The 21,325-nt window shown below is 50.8% G+C and overlaps 2 protein-coding genes and 1 non-coding gene across 3 annotated transcripts; all 3 read left to right on the forward strand.

Annotated features, from left to right (window-relative positions):
* Positions 1-576: 576 nt before the first annotated feature.
* AIF1 (allograft inflammatory factor 1) lies at positions 577-2,322 on the forward strand. The gene is made up of 6 exons (XM_090280392.1): positions 577-702; positions 862-923; positions 1,008-1,074; positions 1,424-1,465; positions 1,646-1,808; positions 2,136-2,322. The coding sequence occupies exons 1-6, from the start codon at positions 678-680 to the stop codon at positions 2,218-2,220; spliced, it is 444 nt and encodes a 147-aa protein (XP_090136518.1). The 5' UTR covers positions 577-677; the 3' UTR covers positions 2,221-2,322.
* A 3,736-nt stretch (positions 2,323-6,058) lies between these two features.
* On the forward strand, positions 6,059-20,571 carry PRRC2A (proline rich coiled-coil 2A). Its single transcript, XM_090282073.1, has 31 exons — positions 6,059-6,141; positions 7,923-8,097; positions 8,635-8,812; positions 9,174-9,273; positions 9,365-9,437; positions 9,746-9,889; positions 10,033-10,184; positions 10,375-10,454; positions 10,605-10,747; positions 11,031-11,121; positions 11,236-11,452; positions 11,853-12,315; positions 12,723-12,913; positions 13,119-13,404; positions 13,764-13,974; positions 14,180-16,039; positions 16,379-16,653; positions 16,841-16,968; positions 17,163-17,292; positions 17,384-17,469; positions 17,659-17,892; positions 18,041-18,181; positions 18,299-18,370; positions 18,477-18,650; positions 18,848-18,930; positions 19,102-19,309; positions 19,403-19,495; positions 19,633-19,839; positions 19,946-20,040; positions 20,146-20,236; positions 20,360-20,571. Exons 2-31 carry the CDS (start codon positions 7,986-7,988, stop codon positions 20,498-20,500), a joined length of 6,459 nt encoding a protein of 2,152 aa, XP_090138199.1. The 5' UTR covers positions 6,059-6,141; positions 7,923-7,985; the 3' UTR covers positions 20,501-20,571.
* On the forward strand, positions 8,348-8,477 carry LOC150006738 (small nucleolar RNA SNORA38). The gene has a single exon (XR_016512163.1). It is a non-coding gene; the product is annotated as a small nucleolar RNA SNORA38 (small nucleolar RNA).
* Positions 20,572-21,325: the final 754 nt, after the last annotated feature.

Consider the following 21,325-nt stretch of genomic DNA (forward strand, 5'->3'; position numbering starts at 1 on the left):
CAGAGCTTTGCAGATTTTACTAAACAATTCAAAGGGGATAAGCTGAGGGGGTTGCATTGTACATCCTAAAGCAAACAAATTAAAATGCCTTTGTTAGACATTTCCATATTTCCCAGTGTTCCTCTGGAGCTGTGGAGCTGGGAATGAAGTCTCTCATTTCCAAACCCTGCACCCATCTTTCCACCCTCTCGAACTTCAGATTCTTCTCCCACAGCACAGAAGAATCCAGTCAACCCTTCTTCAGCTCCCTATCCCAACCTGTCTGCCCAGACTCATGAAATGCCACGAAATGCAAGGCCTTAGAGTTACCTGATTCTCTGGACCTGTTCTAAGACCACTTGTTCCTAGAAATAAATGCCCCCAGGGTCTTACTGTCCTTCCCCCACACCTCCAGTGGCTTATCAAGATATTTCTTTCATGCACACATAGGGCTCTGCTTAAGAGGAATTTGAGAGAATGTTATTTTCTCATCTCCACATTACACTCAGCTTCCCCTTCTTCCTGGGCTGTCAGCGTCAGCAGAAACTGATGGGGAAGTGAAGCTTGGAGGTAGAGGAGGAGGGAATGAGGGGAAAGGGGAAGTTTGGGAAGGAGGCCTCTCAGGAGGCTATGCGAGAGCAGAGTCGGCAGGCAGAGAGACAGCAAGCTTATCTGTCTCCACCAGCATCTGCCGAGCCATGAGCCAAGCCTGGGATTTACAGGGTAGGAAAGGTGGGATAGATAGAAGCCTCAAATGTGAGCAAGGAGCCAACAGCATGGGCAAGTGGCCAGGAGGGCAGTTAGCTGGCCTAGGAAGGCAGAACTGTGATAGCCCTAAGCTGGTCTGGGGATGAGAATGCATTAACCTTTGTGCCCCCTCAGGAGGAAAAGCCTTTGGGCTGCTGAAGGCCAGACAAGAAGAGAGCCTGGAGGAAATCAACAAGGTAAAAGGAAGAACTAAGGGGTGGGGACCTCAGGGAAGGGGCACTGAGCCGGAGGGCCCACCCTGGCTCTGGCTTTTTCCACAGCAATTCCTGGATGATCCCAAGTACAGCAGTGATGAGGATCTGCCCTCCAAACTAGAAGCCTTCAAGAGTGAGGGGAAATCTGTAGGGGTGGATGGGAGGTGAGGGGGTAGGATTTCCCCAAGAACAGAGAGGGGAGAGCAGAGACACAATCTACTTTTGTGGTGGGTTGAAGGAAGTCTGCCTCTGTTGCCCCCTGGTTGCAGTCCCCTTCCCTGGCTAGCCCCTCTCAGCAGCCCCTCTAAGTTCAGGATAACTTAACTGGGCTCTTCAGCTCCCCAACCTCTACTTCCTCTGCCTGCCCCACCTCCTTCTTCCATACCTGCACCCAGCATTCAGTAGCAACCCCTTTATCAGTCCTCTGCCTTGCCCCTGCCCTTCCAGCCAGAGCTTACCCTCTGCTTTCTCCCATCACCCAGAGAAATACATGGAGTTTGACCTGAATGGAAACGGAGATATCGGTGAGAAAAGGGTGATTTGGGGAAGCATGCAGACCTATGAAAAGGTCTCTCCTACAGTGTTCTATTACTGATGGGTTTGGGCAAGGGCCCAGCTACCAGAATGGGAGAAAGGGAATAGGAATGTGAAAGTACAGGGGAGAAAGAGACTTCTATCTTTCCACCTTCATCCTTTATCTCCAGATATCATGTCCCTGAAGCGAATGCTGGAGAAACTTGGTGTACCCAAGACCCACCTGGAACTAAAGAAATTAGTCAAGGAGGTTTCCAGTGGCTCTGGGGAGACTTTCAACTACTCTGACTTTCTCAGGATGATGTTGGGCAAGAGATCTGCCATCCTAAAAATGTGAGAGAATTGCTGTGAGGGGAAAGCCAGAGCCAGGGTAGGCCCTTCAGGTCCAGTTCCAATCTCCCCTATACTTACCTGTTTTCTCGTCACCCTTACCCCCATCCCCAGGCTCACCTTCTATACATTAATCAGCACCCACTTCTTCCATCCTTTGAGAAACCCTTCCATGGTTATGGTCCCCAGAACTCCCACCTCTGCCTTTTCTCCTCCTCCTCCTCCCACCCTCAAAACCCACATCTTCTTCTGGACTTTCATAGCAGTGTAAGATTTATTCTCTTGAGAGGATTGTTCCCTCATCTCTGTGTCTCTTCCCATCTCAACCAGGATCCTGATGTATGAGGAGAAAGCAAGGGAACAGGAGAAGCCAACGGGTCCCCCAGCCAAGAAAGCTATCTCTGAGCTGCCCTGATTTGTGGTGGGATTGAAGGTGCTTCTAATGATCCCAACAAAAAAAGAAAACAAAATTGTGAGCCAGAGTCAACCCAAAATAAATTCTCCCTCGTTCTCCAGATCAAGTCAGCTTGGTCTCTGTTTGGGAAGATGCCCCCCCACCCCGGGTTTGGAAAGGAGTGAAACATCTTTGAGGGAAGGGAAGCGAGGATTCACCAAGATAAAGCAATGTGTCTTCTAGAGCAGAGAATCTTATATGCCAGATATATAAGATAACCTCGACCTCAAGGAAGTTAGGAGGGATGAAAAGACATGTACCAAAAAAAAAGGAAAAAGGAAAACCACCCAGGCCCATGGTGAAGAGCAAGGATTGCCTTGAACCAACATTTTCCATCACTATAAGCTTTGTGACCTTAACAAATCACTCAGCCTCTCTGAGTCTTTCACCTCAAAATAAGGATAATTCACCCTGTAGTGCCTGACATATCACAAACCCTTAATAATGTTTAAAGTTGAATGGATGGATGGATGAAAGAAGTGGTATAATCGTATGGAATAAAGGATTCACAACACTATAAAGTCTGACAATTTAAGTATTAAGTGAGTCTTTGAGGTCCTTTTGGGGACAAGCTACAAAACAGTCTATCTGTAATGAAGGGAAAGGGGGCTTGGATTAAGAGGATACTGAGGGCAGATTTTAGGGATACAGGATCCCCGGATGGCAAAAAAGGATTAAATAGCCAACACCAGGGAAGGCAAAAGCCAAAGACTATTCCTGGACCTTTTCTCTAAGGGGTCCAAATGAATTAACTAGTAATTCTCAGTCACTGGCCACTATTTCAGATTTCCTGACACCCTGGAAAGAGAGAATCCAATTGGCCCAGCTTGCTTCATGTCCTGAGGACAGAATAGGCCACTCAGATCACCTATGTTGGCCCCTCCCCGTGATGAAGCCAGGCTGGCATGGTAAGAATGAGCTGGATTTGTTTGTTTGTTTTTAAACCTGGGTCTTCCCCCCACCCCCATCCTCACCCCCCACCCCTTGGAGAGAGAGAGAGAGAGAGGAAGGGAGAAAGAGAGGGAGAAAAACATTGACTTGAAAAACACATCAATCCGTTGCCTCCTGCACGCCCCCAACTGGGGACCTGACCCAAAACCCAGGCATGTGCCCTGACTGGGAACCAAATTGGCAACCTTTCAGTTCACAGGCCTGTGCTCAATCCACTGAGCCACACCAGCCAGGACAAGATCTGGGGATCTTAAACAATTTGTTCATTCAAGATAAATAAATTGGGTTATATTCACATAAGACTGTTATTATACAACAGTGAGAATGAACAAACTATAACTTCATGCAACAATGCAGATGAAATTCATTAATATGTTGAGTGAATGCAGACACAAAAGAGCCCTTACTGTACAATTCCATTTGTATAAAATAGAAAACCAGGTAAAATTTATATATGTTGTTAGAAGTCAGGATAGTAGTTAGCTTTGGAAAAGGCTCAGAAGAGGCCAACTGGACAGAGGGAAAAGGAGCAGAAAGGCCCCAAGGGGAGATATGCCTGGTGTAGGTAAAGAGAGTAATAAAATCAGGAACACAAAAGAGGGCCAACTCATCCAGGATCTCATAATTCACTGTAAAAACTTAGGCTTTCATTTTAGTTATTTAGAGAGAGGAGAAGAGAGGGAGAAAGACAGGGAGAAAAACAATGTGTGGTTGCCTCTTGCATACCCCCACCTGAGGACCTGGCCTGGAACTAGGGAATCAAACAGCGACCCTTTGGTTCACAGGCTGGCACTCAGTCCACTGAGTCACACCAGCCAGGGCAAAATGTAGGCTTTTATTCTAGAGAAACAGGGATTGCAGGGCTTTAAGCAAAGGGGAAAAAAGGCTGCAACACAGAGAATACAGGAGACTGTAGGAGCAGGTGTAAACTCTGGAAGACCAGTTAGGAGGCTGTTGCTGTAACCCTGGTGAGAGATGAGGATGGTTCAGATCAGAGTGAAAGAAGTGGAAGTAAGAGGCTGGATTCTGGATATTCTCTCAAGATAGGGGTTTCTGTCTGATTGACAGTGGGGAGTGAGATAAAGGGAGTGATGAGGATTCTAAGGTTTTTGTTTTTACTTTACTGGAATTTTTAAGTTGCCTTCAGCTGAGATGATGAAGGCTGTGATAGAGCAGGTTTTGAGGGGCTGAAGATCACATGTTTAGTTTTGTACATACTGAATTTGAAATGATCTATTAGATACACAAGAGGAGATATCAGGTACATAGCTATGTATACGAGCCTAGAGCTGGAAAGTGAGGTCTCTGATGTATATACATTTGGGAATTATCAGCACATAAATGCTATTTCAAACCATGAAACCGATGTCTTTGACACACCCAGTTTGGGGAGAGGGTAGGGGTGAATGCTTAACTGAAGTGGGTTTAAGAAAGAATGAGAGGAGAGAAATTAGTATGAATGGTGCTTCCAATAAATTTTTCTGTTGTAGTTGACCAGGCAGAGAGGACAAGAAATCATTCGGAAGTTTTAGAACTGAAGTAATCTCAACTATCTTAGTGAGCCTCAGGATAGTATTCTTATCTAATTCTTGATAATTTTTCTGCTTTCATTTTCCTTAATGGACAGGTAGTTCCTTAATTTAGCCACACCAGCGTAGACACAAGTCCCCAAACCCATGTCTCCACTCATCAGTTCACTGGGCCTGAGATATGCATCCTCTTCTCAATCCTGGCTAAATCCTAATTAGTTCTTCATATCATTTAATAAGAGTCACGTTTTTCTAGAAGCATTTCTGAACCTCCCAGGCACGGTCTGTTGTGCATAATTCCGGCGCCTTCAAAACATAGTTGTTGAATGAATTGCTGAATAGGTAGGTAGTAGGTCTGATTAGAGCACAGTAATAAATAGGACGCCAAAAGGAGGTAAAGAAGGGAAAAGTACTCCATTTTGTAAAATGAAACTCACTGTAAAGAGAATGCAAATTACCAACAATATCAGATATACAAATATCTTCTTTAAGATTACAGGTTATAAAATTAAGTGTCCGTTTTGTCATTGATTGCCAATATTTTGATGATAGGTCACTCCTAGCTTTTGTTCAAATGATTTGCATTATGCAAATAAGTAGAACTGCCTAAAGAGTGCCCAAGCGGCGCGACGCCGATTATACACTCCCTTAGACCGTTCGATTGGCCAGTCTATCCACCTCATTTGCATGACGTGATTTAATAAATGAAGGCCCCGCCCTTCTGGGGCTTTCACCTATCGCGAAAGGACGCTTGAGTTGACTCTTCCCTGGTTACGTATGCTCCGCCCTCCGGCAGCTAATCCCTTCCGCGGAGTCCACTCGCTCCATCTCCTCCCCTGAAAGCACCGCGAACCCTGCATTGTTTCTTTCTACTCTCGGCGTCCCTACGTCTCTCCGCTCCCATCTTTCCACGAACTCACGACGCACGCCCCGCCTCTTTCTCCCCCCAGTGAAAATTCTGCGCACCAACCGCTCGGCCAACTGTGCGCCACATTCCCGCCCCATCTACCCGTCCCAACGGCCGACGCAGGAGGCCCGCCTCTTCAGCCAATCGGGCGTCCTATCGCCTGTAAGTCCCACCTTTTTATGCATAATTGCTTTTTTTTAAAAAATAGGAACAGCCCTGGAAGTAAAGTGGGATAGGGTAGAGAGAGCTCCGCCCTTTATGCAAATAACAAGGCGTGTCTAGGCCCGAAGGGCGGTGGGAGGTGTGGGGGGGGGGGTGCTCCCGGGGGTGGTGGTTACCCGGATGTGCCGTTAGTCGGAGCCCTGGCGCGGAGGAACGAGGGAGACCGCCGTAGCTGAACCCGGAGCTATCCGCCGCCATCCGCCCCCGCCCCACCGCCATCCCACCCCGGGGAGCCCCTGGGCCCCGGTCCCGGACCCCCGCGCACCCGGCCAGGTGAGTCTGGATGAACCGAGTGTTTACGCCCTTTTCTAGCTTGGGAGCGGTAGTGGCGGCAGCGGCGGCGGCGGCGGCGGTGACGGGCCGGTGGGGGGGCGGGAAAGGAGGACAAGCTGCCATTAGCCGCCGCCATTTTGTCCTCCTACCGCCGGGGCCTGCCTTGCCCCTCCCCCTCCGATACCACCTCCTTGGGACCAGCACCTTTAGCCCCTTTCTGTATCCATAGCCTGCCTCTACACGTCCACCTTCATGACCTAATGGGGCGACCCTCTCTCCTGGACCGGTTACTCCCCACCCTCCGCTGTGCTGCTGACATCTCACCCCTCTCTGGGCCACCTTCCCCGCCGTCACAGCTCTGGAGTGGGCCGCGCCCGACAGTCCTCTTAGAAAAGTCTCCTTCCCACTCCCATCACCTAGCGCAAGACCCCTTCTTTCTTGACGCCCCTTTTTTAGTCGAGTCACTCCCCCTCTGGAACCATTCTTTTATACCGCATATTTGCTGTCTGTGTTCCTTCCTCTTCCCTGCACTGTTTCATTTTTCCTATTCCTTGTCTTTTCTTTACTACCTCAACCCCCCTTTTCCTGCATTTGTTGACACTATCCTCGTAAATTTGTGCTTCATCCTTTTCCTACCATTTCTGCTTACGTGTATTATCTCCCACATATTTTCGTCTTCCGTGTTTTATTGGTTTCTTTCATATATTTATTTTAAAAGATTGGTCTTCTTAAACACCTACAAAGTAACCCCATCTTCTCATTTAACCTGTCTTAAAGTACTCTCCAATTTTAGTTTTCATCCTGATCCTGTTTGGATTTCCCATCACCCCCCATCTTTTTTCTTTATACCATTCTGCCTTATAAATGAATATCTGGTCACTCCCAAAGCAGCTGACCATGCAGAGTTTGGCCTCCTTGGGGAACAGGGAATATTAGGAAAAGAAATGACTGCTGTTGGAATTTCTTACTGAGGGTCGGAAAATGAAGTTGGGTTTGACCTTGGCCTCGTGGTTATAGGGTACTCTTGAAGTAGTTCTATAATGCTGCTTCTCATATCTGCATAAGGTAAGCCAGAACCTGGCAGCATTGCACCTGCAGACAAGATCTTTTCCCAAGAGCTGGGATGGGGGCAAGTATAGGAAAAGATGGGGTGTTCTAAATACCTTGGGTACTGTACATTGGGAGTGTGTAGAGCCCCAGTTCCATGAGGAATTCTCTGGCACCAGCCCCTAGTCTGGCTGAACAAGCATATAAAAATCCTTCAACTCCCAGCATACCTTCCTGCAGACCTCCTCCAGATGGGAGTGAGGTACTGGGAATAGAACCTGGGGCACAGTTAGAGTGTCTAATGTCGGAGATCTAAAACTCTCTTTCTTGCATGATAAAACTATATGCCTCTTTCTGGTTTTCTCCAGGGCTTGGACTTACCCTGTTTTATTGTGGGTTTTGAAATGATTTTAGTGAAGAGATTATTAGTTGTGGGGATAATGAAGAGTTTGCTCCCTTTTATAGATTAGTACAGAGGGGAGAGTATCTGTAGTATTTATATTAGGAGGATACTAGATTTTTATTTGGATTTCCTGGGGAAGAGGTGTCTGGGCTCTGTGGGAGCTGTATAGATCATGATTGCTAAAGGGACTGGGGAGTTTCAAATAGACTTGAGGAAAAGATACTAGAGGGCCTCATATCTGGGCTCCTAATGAGAATGAAAGGGATTGTCTAAGCTTCTGTTGAGTTTGTAAAGGAAGCAGAAACTGAAACACTCGGTGTTTGGCCCACAGGCTCCTGCACGTTTTGGGGGAGGTGCCTGCAGGACCCAACATACTCAATGAGCTTCCAGCGCAATGTCCGATCGCTCGGGGCCGACTGCCAAGGGGAAGGATGGAAAGAAGTATTCTTCACTCAACCTGTTTGATACGTATAAGGGCAAATCCTTAGAGATCCAGAAACCCACTGGTGAGGGTCCTCCAAAGATGCTCCTAATTATTGGAGTCTGTGCATGAATGGGGCATATATTTTAGAGCTCTTGAAAGAAAATAGCTACAGTACAGTTAACGAGAGAGACAGAGAGAGAGAGAGAGAGAGAGAGAGAGAGAGAGAGAGAGAGAGAGAGAGAGAGAGAGAGAGAAAGAAAGAAACAATAGAGACTCTCCAACTTTATCTTGGGTCCTGTAGGGGACACTGGGCTTTGAGTGAACACCAATTACCCTCCTACAAATGCGTGTCTATGGTTCTGTCTTTGGACACCTAAGAATTGGGAGGTAAAGAAATGTGGACTTGGAGAAGTCAGGGGCCAGCTTGTTCCCTGCAGGCTCAAGATCAACCATTGCACATAGAAGCCTTGGATGTAATGCCTCTCAGCCTTCCCAATAGGATTTCAGAGATTGATGAGGGCAAAGGAAGGGATGGTTTCTAAAAGAAGTTGGGTAGTAAGACACTAAGGATCTCCCATACGAGGCAGTCTTTTTTACCTTCTCTCTACCTTTTCTCCAGTTGCCCCTCGACATGGCCTGCAGAGTCTTGGGAAAGTTGCTATTGCCCGACGTATGCCACCCCCAGCCAACCTTCCAAGCCTGAAAGCCGAGAACAAAGGCAATGACCCCAACGTCTCACTAGTGCCAAAAGACGGAACAGGATGGGCAAGCAAACAGGAGCAGTCCGACCCCAAGAGGTAGAGAGAGGCTTGGGGGACCTAGAGTGATGAGTATTTTTACTTTGAACTTCAGGATGAATTGGGCTTGATCTTAGCCCAGCCGTAGCCAAAGTCAAAGAGGGAAGCCCCTCTCCTGCCTGTCCCAGGACTCCTGTTAGATGACTGAGGAGTGGTACCTTTAGCTTTTTGTCAAATGGAAGTAGCGTGAAGAAACAGATGGCAGCATATGCAGGGTGATGTGGTTATGGTATTTTGTCCTAATAGTTGAAACTAGTAGCAAATTGTCCTGAGTTGAGTTCCTATCTTCCTCCAGTTGGAGAAGTAGGGGAGGCATCTCAGGCTCTGGATAACCTTCCCATCCATCCTTCTATCCCCTTAGTTCCGATGCCTCAACTGCTCAGCCGCTGGAATCGCAGCCACTGCCGGCTTCACAGACACCTGCCTCGAACCAGCCGAAACGACCCCCAGCAGCCCCCGAGGTAGCTGAAGAACTGGATGTTATTGAAGGGGCAGGGACAAGAGTGGCTTGTAGCTCCTCACCTCTACCATTTATTATTTCTGCTTCCCCAGAACACTCCTTCGGTTCCAAGCGGGCTAAAGTCCTGGGCACAAACCAGCACCACCCATGGAGCACATGGAGATGGTGAGTACAGGGCTATTTGGGGAGCTCACTCCGGGCACCGTGGTAGGCAGGAGCCCTGCACTGTGCTTTTAGTGAAGTGTCTTTGGTCCTTAATTAGTTTCATGGGGCTCATGAACAAGTTTGTCTCAGTCTTAGAGTGAGTAGGGTGTCCTAGAACTGTGTTTCTTGGAGAATGAGCACCTAATCCTTAGGAGGTGGATTTGAAGGCAGGAACCTGATGAACTGGTGCCTGTCAGAACTTCCCCCTTTCATATTACATCCTCAGTAAATGTACTTATGTCTTCTTCTCTGTTCCCCAATCCCAACAGGTGGAAAGGCATCAAACCTACTGTCACGATTCTCTCGAGAGGAATTTCCGACCCTGCAGGCGGCTGGCGACCAGGACAAGGCTGCCAAGGAAAGGGAGTCTGCCGAACAGTCGTCTGGGCCCGGACCAAGCCTCCGCCCCCAAAGTGAGTGGCTGCCATTTGGGAGGTAGGGTGTTGGTGGATGAGGGGTTATCTATTGGCTGGGCCATTACCATATTCCATCTCAGAGCTAAGTACTCCCCATCATTTTCAGCTCTTGTTTACTCTCTGCCTTTTCCAAAATACAGATTCTACAATTTGGAGGGACGGAGGTGGGCGTGGCCCTGATGAGCTGGAGGGCCCAGACTCCAAACTTCATCATGGCCATGAGCCCCGGGGGGGACTGCAGCCTTCTGGCCCACCCCAGTTCCCTCCCTACCGAGGAATGATGCCGCCCTTCGTGAGTTTGGATATCTTGATTTGGAGTGGTTGCACGGGAAGCTGGAGAGTTAGAAATTAGGACTTAGTCTTTGGACGGAATAGCTGGAAAGCAGGGGCCTATGACAGGAAGCAGAGAGAATGATAGGTATAGGGAGCTGACAGGCTCTTTGACCATCCTTCTGAGCAGCTGCTGTTGGACCCTTTTGCAGATGTATCCCCCATATCTCCCATTCCCTCCACCCTATGGACCCCAGGGACCTTACCGATACCCTACTCCTGATGGGCCCAGGTGAGTAAGGCCAGGTCTGGGTTTGTGCTTGTGGATGGGGGAAGCCTATTGGTGGAGGAATGGTATTCTAGCCGGGAGTCTCAAGTCTTGTATGTGGTTATGTACCGTATCATCTTTTATCTCCTCTTTCATTTGCTTTTTTATACACAGCCGTTTTCCTCGTGTGGTAGGCCCCCGGGGCTCAGGGCCACCCATGCGCCTTATAGAGCCTATGGGTCGGCCTTCCATTCTTAAAGAGGATAATCTCAAAGAGTTTGACCAGTTGGATCAGGAGAATGATGATGGTTGGGCAGGTAAGTGAACATTAAGAATCAAGCATTTTGGTCTTAAAAGGCAGAATCTGATAACCAAGAAATTGGTTGTGTGGGAGAAAAGCAGGTACATGGAGGAAAGCCAGTTCCTGATAATGAACTAAGAGGACTGAAAATGACAAGACTCCAGTGGATCCAGACTTTGGGGGGAAGGGGGCGGGTAGCATTGGTAGTGCATTTCATCATAGTTCCAGACTACTTCCTGTATTCCAGAAGATACCTGAGATTTGAAAGCAGAATGATTGGTTACTACATTTCCCCTCAGGGGCCCATGAGGAGGTCGACTACACTGAAAAGCTCAAGTTCAGTGATGAGGAAGACGGGCGAGACTCCGATGAGGAGGGAGCTGAGGGCCAGTGAGTTAGGGCCCTCTGGGGAGAGGAGAGGGGTCTCAGTTTCTCTCATGGTAATACACTCTTAAAGGAACTAGGTTGCAGCTGATCTTAATTTTACTGTTGGTCTGCTCACAGCAAGGAGTCCCAGTCAACTGCTAATGAGGAACAGCTCCCTGAAGCAGATGGCAAAAAGGGCACCTATGCCGGCAGTGAACCTCCCCCTCCCAAGACAGCCTGGACAGAGACCTCTCGGCCTCCAGAGACAGAGTCGGGGCCTTCTGCTCCCAAGCTTCCCCCACCCCCACCTCACCGGGGCCCCGCTGGGAACTGGGGACCCCCTGGGGACTACCCAGTGAGTGTTTACAGTGAGGGGTTGTAGGGGTCAGTTGTGGCTGATAGTGTCAGCTGTATGACTGAAGGAGCAATAATAGAAGAAGCTGGAGGGAGGGTCAGAAATGGGATGTAGGAAGTATAGAGCTTTGGAGACTGACATGGTTTGGAACATCATTAGTGTTAGGGGAGTTTGGGTGACATTGGTATGCTAGAGAGTAATAACAAGGTGGCCTGGGTATTTAGGTCTCTGAAAGGAGAAAGAAAACAGACTGGGATGATGAGTTTGTTCCTACCCAGAGGCCATCAACCCAAGGCCTGCTCCTTGCACCCACAGGTAGACAGTTGATCATTCTGTGAATGAGGTCATAAGAAACATAATGACTCACATCTCTGGCCCCCCTGGGTCTGCCCATTGACAGGATCGTGGGGGCCTGCCTTGCAAGCCCCCAGCACCTGAAGATGAGGATGAGGCATGGCGGCAGCGGCGAAAGCAGTCTTCATCTGAGATCTCCTTGGCTGTGGAGCGGGCCCGGCGACGAAGAGAAGAGGAGGAGCGCCGCATGCAGGAGGAGCGTCGGGCAGCCTGTGCAGAGAAGCTCAAGCGGCTTGATGAGAAATTCGGGGCACCTGACAAGCGGCTCAAAGCAGAACCTGCTGCCCTTCCTGCCCCAGTGCCACCACCTACTATACCCAAAGAACTCCCCACACCTCTAGCTCCTTCACCAGCACCAGCCCCAACATCAGAAAAAGAACAGGAAGAGCCAGCACAGGCTCCTCCTGCCCAGTCCACCCCCACTCCAGGTGTGGCTCCATCTCCCGTCCTGGTGAGTGGTGGTGGCAGTACCAGTAACACCAGCAGTGGCAGCTTCGAAACCAGCCCAGGTATGGAGATAGGCATAGATGCTACCAGGTGGCAGATCTCTGCTTGGGTCAAGGCTGCGTGTAGGAAGGATGGGAGGAAGTGAAATAGAAGGCAGTTGTTTGGGCTTATTGGACTGTCAGTGTGAGGGGGAGGTTTTGCTACCTGAATTCCTTAAGTTGTAACCTAAAAGCACTTCATAGCCTCCTGTGAAGCAGGACTGTAAAGTGTGTTATTTTTTTGGTTTCATGGGAAGTTAATTTTGCCACCATTGCTCTTGAGGGGCCATGAAGTGTTTCATATGTTTTAAGTGGGAAGGACTTACCTTTAGAGAGGGAGCTATAGAGGTAAGAGGTGAAATTGTGAAGGTGTTCATGGAATGTCTGTGGTGGGCTAAGCTACTCTGATTGTTGTCTTTTCATCAATGCAGTGGAACTCCAGTTGCCCTCAAAAGAGGGTCCTGAACCACCAGAAGAGGTTCCTTCTCCTGCCACACCCCCAGCCCCAAAGGTGGAACCCAAGGGTGATGGGGCTGGTCCCACCCGGCAAGCCCCCAGCCAGGGCTTGGGCTACCCCAAATATCAAAAGTTGTTACCTCCTCGTTTCCAGCGGCAGCAGCAGGTGAGATCAAGTTACTTCTCTTAAGGGCTGCTTCTCTCCCTAGCTCCATCATTTACAGTATCTATTGGTTCCCTTCTGGGTTCCTCTACCAATTCTCTCTCTGTCTTCAGGTATATGTCACATTTGTATATTGATTTATTTTTATTCCAGTTCCTTTTTCTATCTCTGGGTGGGGAGCCTTGATGCCTCTCTTGCCCTTCTCCAGGAGCAACTCTTGAAGCAGCAACAGCAGTGGCAGCAGCATCAACAGGGCTCCACCCAACCTGCTCCAGTACCCCCATCACCATCACAGCCTGTTACCATGGGGGGTGTGCCAGCTCCACAGGCACCACCTCCGAAGGCCCTGTACCCAGGTGCTCTAGGCCGACCCCCACCCATGCCTCCAATGAACTTTGATCCCCGCTGGATGATGATTCCTCCTTATGTGGACCCCCGGCTCCTCCAGGGCCGGCCCCCTCTGGACTTTTACCCTCCTGGTGTCCATCCCTCTGGTAAGGGGCCTCCAGTTCTGGGATGTGGGTACTCACATCTTGTGGGATAACGGGCCACCAGTGAAGGGAATGGGGCATGTGCTTAGCACTACTGAGGGTAGCTCTTTGTAACAGGGATGGGCTTGGGGAAGAAAGAAACTGTTCTTTGGCCAGGATTTACTTGGGGGATTGATTGATTAATTTACAGGGAAGCTGAGTGGATGACCCTGTTTCAGGAGAGCAGGCCAGGCCCAGACTTACTGGGAATAAGAGGTAGAGAAGCTGATGTTGTTGACTTGACTGACTGGGAGGATTAGATTGGGGAGATGTTTTATGGATTGGAGAGCCTGTCACATGAGAGAGGGTTATTGTTTCCTCAGGCCTAGTTCCCCGGGAGCGCTCAGACAGTGGAGGCTCAAGCTCAGAGCCATTTGAGTGCCACGCAGCCCCCCACTTAAGGGATCGGGGCACCCCACCAGTGGATCCAAAGTTGGCCTGGGTAGGAGATGTCTTCACCACCACATCAGCTGACCCACGGCCACTTACCTCACCGCTGCGACAGACTGTTGATGAGGACCACAAGGGGATGAGGTGAGTGAGCAGTGAGAGAGATGGGTGAGTTCCTAGTGAAAGGATCTAGACTAGGAGAAAGGGTTCTGTGGATATTGGTGAGGTAATAGGGATAACCATGAAAGCAGTACGTAGGTCATAATAAAGTATTTTTTTCCCCACCTAGTTCCAGTTTTCCTTGTCCTGAGATGCTCATTTTCATTTTTTTTTCTGTCTCCCTCTTCAGGAGTGAGACTCCTCCAGTACCTCCCCCATCATCTTATCTGGCCAGTTATCCCAGCTTTCCTGAGAATGGAGCCCCTGGGCCCCCACTCTCTCGATTCCCTCTGGAGGAGCCAACTCCCCCAGGGCCCCGTCCACTTGCCTGGCCCCCAGGCAGTGATGAGGCAGCCAAGATACAAGCTTCACCTCCCAAGAAGGAAACCCCCAGTACCCCCAGTGAGGAAACTCCACAGCTAACAGGACCAGAAGTCAGCCGAAAGCCTACCCGTGGAGGTGGAGGCCAAGGCCCTCCACCACCTCGCAGAGAGACCCGCACTGAGACACGCTGGGGCCCTCGCCCAGGCAGCAGCCGTCGTGGAATCCCTCCAGAGGATCCAGGGGTCCCTCCCCGCCGGGCTGGGCCTATAAAGAAACCCCCACCACCTATAAAAGTTGAAGAGCTGCCTCCAAAGCCTCTCGAACAGGGGGATGAAACCCTCAAGGTCCCAAAGCCAGATTCACTCAAGACAGCAAAAGGGAAGATGGGAGGTGGGGGCCCCAAGGAGACTCCACCCAGTGGGAATCTTTCTCCTGCCCCAAGGCTTCGGAGGGACTATTCCTATGAAAGAGTGGGTCCTACCTCTTGCCGGGGTCGGGGCCGAGGCGAGTATTTTGCCAGAGGGAGAGGTTTTCGGGGAACGTATGGGGGACGAGGGCGGGGAGCCCGAAGCAGAGAGTTCCGCAGTTACCGAGAGTTCCATGGAGACGATGGGCGTGCAGGTGGGGCAGAGGGACCAAACCACACTCCTGTTCCCCGAGGCCGCACTGCCAGTGAGACACGAAGTGAGGGTTCTGAGTATGAAGAAATCCCCAAGCGCCGTCGGCAGAGGGGTTCAGAAACAGGCAGTGAAACCCATGAGAGCGATTTGGCCCCCTCAGACAAGGAGGTCCCTCCACTTAAGGGGGGAGTACTCACCCAGGTCCCTCTCATTCCCCCACCGTCAGGAGCTCCTCCCTCACCAGCCTCAGCTCGTTTTTCTACTACCCGTGGTGGGCGAGTCTTTACTCCCAGAGGGGTACCTTCACGACGCGGCCGAGGTGGAGGACGGCCCCCTCCACCCATTTGCCCAGGCTGGAGTCCACCAGCCAAATCTTTGGTCCCCAAGAAGCCTCCATCAGGTCCTTTGCCAAGTAAGGAGCCTCTGAAAGAGAAGCTGATCCCAGGGCCATTGTCCCCCATGACCCGCAGAGGCAGCAGTGCAGGCAACAATCTGGGCATAGGTGTGGAAGATGGGGAGCGGCCCCGAAGGAGGCGACATGGGAGGGCTCAGCAGCAGGATAAACCACCTCGTTTTCGGAGGCTGAAACAGGAAAGGGAGAGTGCTGCCCGAGGGGCCGAGGGGAAGCTCTCTTCAGCCCTTCCAGCTTCTACGCCTGGACCAGAGGAGGTCCTCACAACTGTAGTAGTGCCCCCACCACCTCGCCAGGCAGCTGCCAAGTCTCCTGATTTGTCAAACCAGAACTCTGACCAGGCTAATGAGGAGTGGGAGACTGCATCTGAGAGCAGTGACTTTGCCAGTGAGCGGCGAGGGGACAAGGAGGTTCCCCCACCAGCACTGCTGACCCCAAAAGTTGTGGGAACTGCTGGGAGTGGGGGCAGTGGACCAGGCATTTCAACCATGTCATGTGGTGATCTGAGCCAGAGAGCAAAGGATCTGAGCAAGCGGAGCTTCTCAAGTCAGCGGCCAGGCATGGAAAGGCAGAACCGTCGCCCAGGCCCCAGCAGCAGAGCTGGCAGTGGTGGAGCAGGTGGTGGGGGTCCTGGAGGGAGGACCGGCCCAGGGCGAGGGGACAAGGGGAGCTGGCCCTCTCCCAAGAACCGAAGGTAGGTAGGGTCATGTTAAAACTTCTTAAGCTTAAGAAATTGGGCAGAGAAAACCTGAGTGAAAGCTAAGGCTGGGTGGGGTGGAGTTTGGAGACCTGAGGGTTGTTAGAAAGGCACTGGGGTATTTATATCTTGTTGAAGGAACTGGGAAGCAGTTGATAAAAAACATCTACCTAGTTCCTATTGTCCATTCCATAAATCTGTATACATAGAATTTCTTGGGGTTACTTGAAAATACCTGGATCTATGTAGGGAAGAGCAGAAGTTAGAAGATTCTTGTAGGGAAAGTAACAATTTTCAATTTTGGGAATACTGGAGCTGATTATCTGTTCTCTTTAGCCGCCCTCCAGAGGAATGTGCCCCAGGGCTTCCTCTGCCTCCCCCACCCCCCAGTAGTTCTGCTGTCTTCCGCCTGGACCAAGTAATCCACAGCAACCCTGCTGGCATCCAACAGGCTCTGGCCCAGCTCAGCAGCCGCCAGGGCAGTGCAGCTGCACCAGGGGGGCACCCAAGGCCCAAGCCTGGGGCTCCCCAAAACCTACAAGGCCCCTCCACTCAGCCCCCATCCTTCTATGACCCTCAGAGGGCCAACAACAGCATCGGTATCAATTTGGGTAAGCTGGAGGGGCTGAGTATGGGATTGTCTGTCTCCAGAGGTCAGGTGGTGTAAGGGCTTGGAGACCCTGGTGCTAGGTGTCTGCACTGAGTGGGGATGGAGGGATTGGGATGTTGGGAAAGGGATAAATGCTAGTGTGAATGATAGAGCAAGGCTGATGCTGACAGATTTCCCCTTTTCCCCAGACCTCCACTTCGAGGAGCCAGGGCCAATGGTGAGGGGGGTGGATGGGACTCCCCAGGATTCTGCCGGAGTTAATCCCTTCCCCCACAAACGGGAGCAGCCTCCCAGAAAACCAGAGCTGCTACAGGAGGTGAGGGGTGGGGCATGAGATTGTGCTTCATTGCTCTTTCATATTCATGTTACTGTTCTCACCCCAAATTCTCAGTTGGTCACTGCATCCCTCTTATAGGTCCCTCTTTGCGCCACACCTCTCTCTGTCCCAGTTTCTACATTCCCCAGTTCCCAGCTCATTCATGTTTAGCCTCTGGCCTTTCTCACCTTTAGGAATCTTTGCCACCTTCTCATAGCTCTGGATTCTTGGGCACAAAATCCGAGGGCCCAGGCCCTCAGGGAGAGTCCAGAGATGCAGGAACAGAGGCCCTGACCCCTCACATCTGGAATCGTTTACATACTGGTGAGTAAAGCTGAGCAGAAGGAAGAACCATTGAGAGCTAGAAGGGCCTCAAAACTCCTCACATCTTCTGCTCTGTTGGTGCTCTTCCCAGCCACTAGTCGAAAGAGTTACCGGCCTGGTCCCATGGAACACTGGATGGAACCCCTGAGTCCTTTTGAGGATGTGCCTGGCACAGAGGTGAGTGAGCATAGGAGGCAGTATCTAGCTGGGATTTTATCAAACACTGGCCATACTTCCCCACCTGTTCTGGGTTGGGTGTGGATTGTTCCCTGACATAGTTGTCTCCTTTCTTCAGTTTGTATACACCCATCAGGTATTGGAGTGCTTTCTATCCTACTTAACTAACTCCTTCTCCACTCCTCTCAGATGAGTCAGTCTGACAGTGGGGTGGACCTGAGTGGGGATTCTCAGGTATCATCAGGTCCCTGCAGCCAGCGAAGTTCCCCTGATGGAGGACTCAAGGGGGCAGCAGAGGGGCCCCCCAAGCGGCCTGGAGGTCCCTCACACCTGAATGCTGTTCCTGGTGAGGGTCCACCTGGCTCTGAACCCTCTGAACCTCCTAGGAGACGGCCACTTGCCCCCACTAATGGGGACAGAAAGGTAAAAGGCTAAGAAAGGGTAAGAGGAGTATTTATGGGACTGGCTGTAGCCCTACCTTTGTTTTCCCCTTCCGTGTGTCCTGGGGATTCCTTTATTTAGGCTTCTGTTTCCTTCCCCTAGCCCTATTTTACTGTGTTTCCCAACCCAGGAGCTGCCCCAGGAGCAGCCTCTGTCCCCTGGTCCCATTGGCACAGAACGATTGCAGCGTACAGACCAAGGTCCAGAGCCTGGCTCCCTGCGGCCATCCCATCGACCTAGCCCCCCAGTCCAATTTGGCACCAGTGACAAGGTCTGCATGGGCTGTCTGTGGGCATCTTGGGTTGGGTGGGGAGGAGGGAGGGACTGGAGGGGGTACATAGAGAATGTCTGAATCATGGGACAATGTTCCCCTGCCTCATGATCACAGGACTCAGACTTGCACCTAGTGGTAGGAGACAGTTTAAAAGCAGAGAAGGAGCTAACAGCATCAGTCACTGAGGTACGTGGGAGAGTGAGTTTGGTAGAAGGGTCCCATTTCTGGAGAAGATGGCTGGGAGTGACCTGGGCATCCAGAGAGCTCTCTTGACAAGTCGTCTCCTTCCAAGGCCATTCCCATATCCCGAGACTGGGAGCTGCTCCCTAGTGCTTCTGCCTCCACTGAGCCACAACCACAATCCAAGAACCTGGGTTCGGGGCACTGTGGCCCAGAGCCCAGCTCCTCAGGCCAGCGCATATACCCTGAGATCTTCTATGGCAGCCCTGGGCCTCCCAGTTCTCAGGTAGGTCCTACTTTCTGTCTCATGACCCCTTTCTGCCTGCTGTCCCTTAAAATACAGTGAAGTCTTTCCAGTTTGTGTAGCTGTAAAACCGTTTTTTGTCATTCTATTTTTCTCCTTGCTTTTACTGTAGGTGGTGGGGTGGGTGAGCTTTTCTTGGCCAGAAAAACTGGAGCTAGTCCAGCTTTGCTCTCCTGTAGGTCTCAGGGGGAGCCATAGACTCTCAGTTACATCCCAACAATGGAGGCTTCCGCCCTGGGACACCCTCAGTGCACCCTTACAGGTAAGACTAGGTGCCCATAGATGGGAAAAGGAAATGGAGCCATGTTTGGGGGGAGAGGGAAGGGGAAGACATTTATAGGTACCAAAGGCTAGTGGCAGTGCTCACACTAAAGGAATAAATGACACTGGCTCCCTCACGCTTTTCCTCCACCTTGCCCCAATTTCTTTCCAGGTCACAGCCCCTGTACCTCCCCCCGGGCCCAGCACACCCCTCAGCACTGCTCTCTGGGGTAGCTGTCAAGGGCCAGTTTCTGGATTTCTCAGCACTGCAGGCAACAGAGCTGGGGAAGGTGCCAGCTGGAGTTCTCTACCCTCCACCTTCCTTCCTTTACTCTCCAGCCTTCTGCCCCAGTCCTCTGCCTGACCCACCCTTGCTTCAGGTAAAAGGTGGGCAGGTGCTGGTCTTAGGGAGCTAAGGGTGGACAAGAATGCTTTTTTGGGAGTTGACATACTTTCTTCCCCTTCGCCCACAGGTACGCCAGGATCTGCCGTCCCCTTCGGATTTTTATTCTCTGCAACCTGGTGGCCAAAGTGGCTTCCTTCCCTCTGGGGCCCCTGCCCAGCAGGTACTTTATAGCTTTCCACTTCCCCTTCAGTTTCTTTCTCTGTCCAGCCTCTGGCTTTTTAAATTTGTTTTGACTCTTTCTCTGGTTTTCTGACATGTCTTCCTACCCCCAACACAGACCCATATTTCTTGTTACAGATGCTTCTACCTGTGGTGGACTCCCAGCTGCCTGTGGTGAACTTTGGTTCCCTGCCACCAGCACCGCCTTCTGCCCCACCCCCTCTTTCTCTGTTACCTGTGGGCCCTGCTCTGCAGCCCCCCAGTTTGGCTGTGAGGCCCGCACCTGCTCCTCGGGTGCTGCCTTCCTCTGCCCGGCCCTTCCCCGCTAGCTTGGGGCGAGCAGAGGTAAAGTACAGGAATGCTAAGCAACTTCAAGAGTTAGGGGTTGGGATTCATTATCTCAAGATGAATGGGTTGAGAGGCAGGAGGCTCATGAATTTTTTTCCTTCAGCTGCACCCAGTAGAACTAAAGCCTTTCCAGGATTATCGAAAACTGAACAGCAACCTTGGAGGACCTGGGTCATCACGTACATCCCCGGCTGGAAGGCAAGAGAAGGGACTGGCGATGCAGACTGCCAAGCCCCAAGGCCTTTCTTTGGGGGGATGAGGGAGCAGGTCTTCAGCTCGTCTTAAACATTCTTCCTCCTTCAGGTCTTTCTCTGGCCTCAGTTCTCGCCTGAAAGCCCCACCCTCCACCTATAGTGGAGTCTTCCGCACCCAGCACATTGACCTTTACCAGCAGGTAAGGGAGAAATCCCCTTGTATCCAAATCTGAATTCTAGCATTACCACCTGATCCTTTCATTCCTGTCCTCCCAGTATGAATGTAGCCCTGCTTAGTTTTCCACATATACCTGTCCCCTCAGGCCTCCCCACCTGATGCCCTACGCTGGATGCCGAAGCCTTGGGAGCGGACAGGCCCACCTTCCCGAGAAGGGTCTTCCCAAGGGGCAGAAGAGCCTGGGTCCCGAGGGGACAAGGAGCCTAGGCTGCCCTCACCTCGCTGAGGGGGTTCCCCTTGCCCCCTACCCTCTGGGCCTTGTATATAGATTATAAATATATAAGGGGGAAACGGGTGGGTGGGGAGGGGTTGTGGGGCTGGGGCCTCATGTCTCCTCCTCCCAGCTCCCCTGGTCCCCTATCCTGGGGGCCATTTGTTTAAAAAATAGTAATAAAAGAATTTAAAAAATATTTTCAAAAATTATTTTGGGGGTAGGTTGGTGGTTTGCAGTCTTTTATCTCATTAACAGTTCCAAGTAATCTCTAGGGTGGTTTCAGTTAGGGAAGTATTTACTTAACCCCAGTGATCTTTTCTAACAAACTACCTCACAACTATTGTTTTAGTTTTGTGAACCAGGAATTAGAGCTGGGATCTGCTAGGCAAGTCTGCTTCTTGTACCAGCAAGTGAAGTTGATTACCATTCTGCAGCTGATAGCTGGGCTGGTCCCATAGAGCTTCCGTTTTGTGTGGGGCCTTGGCGGGGCATCTGACAATGTCAACCAGTTCAGTTACATGATTGCTCCAGCAACATCTTCTCAAGTCTTGAGATTTCTTATGCACATGAGATCCCAGTGCAATCTGCAAAGCCTACGACCTGGTCTTTGAATGTATCTGCAGCGTAGGGGACAGCAACTGCATCTCAAAAGGGAGAAACAATTTATAGAAATGTCTCACTTTGGTCCCATCTATAAATGGTGCCTTTATAGTTGTCACAGGACTCTATATTCAAATGACATGAATGGTGGGGCTCCTTTAACTGGGTAGATCAGTTCTAGCACTGATCAGTTTTTGTTGAGCTGCATGGCAGTCACAGACTAAACCTTAGGGCTGC

The sequence above is a fragment of the Furipterus horrens genome, unplaced genomic scaffold (assembly GCF_987537825.1).
Source record: "Furipterus horrens unplaced genomic scaffold, mFurHor1.1.pri manual_scaffold_6, whole genome shotgun sequence".
NCBI classification, from domain to species: domain Eukaryota; kingdom Metazoa; phylum Chordata; class Mammalia; order Chiroptera; family Furipteridae; genus Furipterus; species Furipterus horrens.

What these genes read in the sequence shown, in the direction of transcription:
- AIF1 (XM_090280392.1), top strand. Translation starts at nt 678, where the DNA reads ATGAGCCAAGCCTGGGATTTACAGG. An exon ending in GCCTGGAGGAAATCAACAAG is followed by an intron (nt 924 to 1,007) that starts GTAAAAGGAAGA and finishes CTTTTTCCACAG; the next exon opens with CAATTCCTGGATGATCCCAA. An exon ending in AGATCTGCCATCCTAAAAAT is followed by an intron (nt 1,809 to 2,135) that starts GTGAGAGAATTG and finishes CATCTCAACCAG; the next exon opens with GATCCTGATGTATGAGGAGA.
- PRRC2A (XM_090282073.1), top strand. Translation starts at nt 7,986, where the DNA reads ATGTCCGATCGCTCGGGGCCGACTGCCAAGGGGAAGGATGGAAAGAAG. An exon ending in CCATGGAGCACATGGAGATG is followed by an intron (nt 9,438 to 9,745) that starts GTGAGTACAGGG and finishes CAATCCCAACAG; the next exon opens with GTGGAAAGGCATCAAACCTA. An exon ending in ACATTGACCTTTACCAGCAG is followed by an intron (nt 20,237 to 20,359) that starts GTAAGGGAGAAA and finishes CTGTCCCCTCAG; the next exon opens with GCCTCCCCACCTGATGCCCT.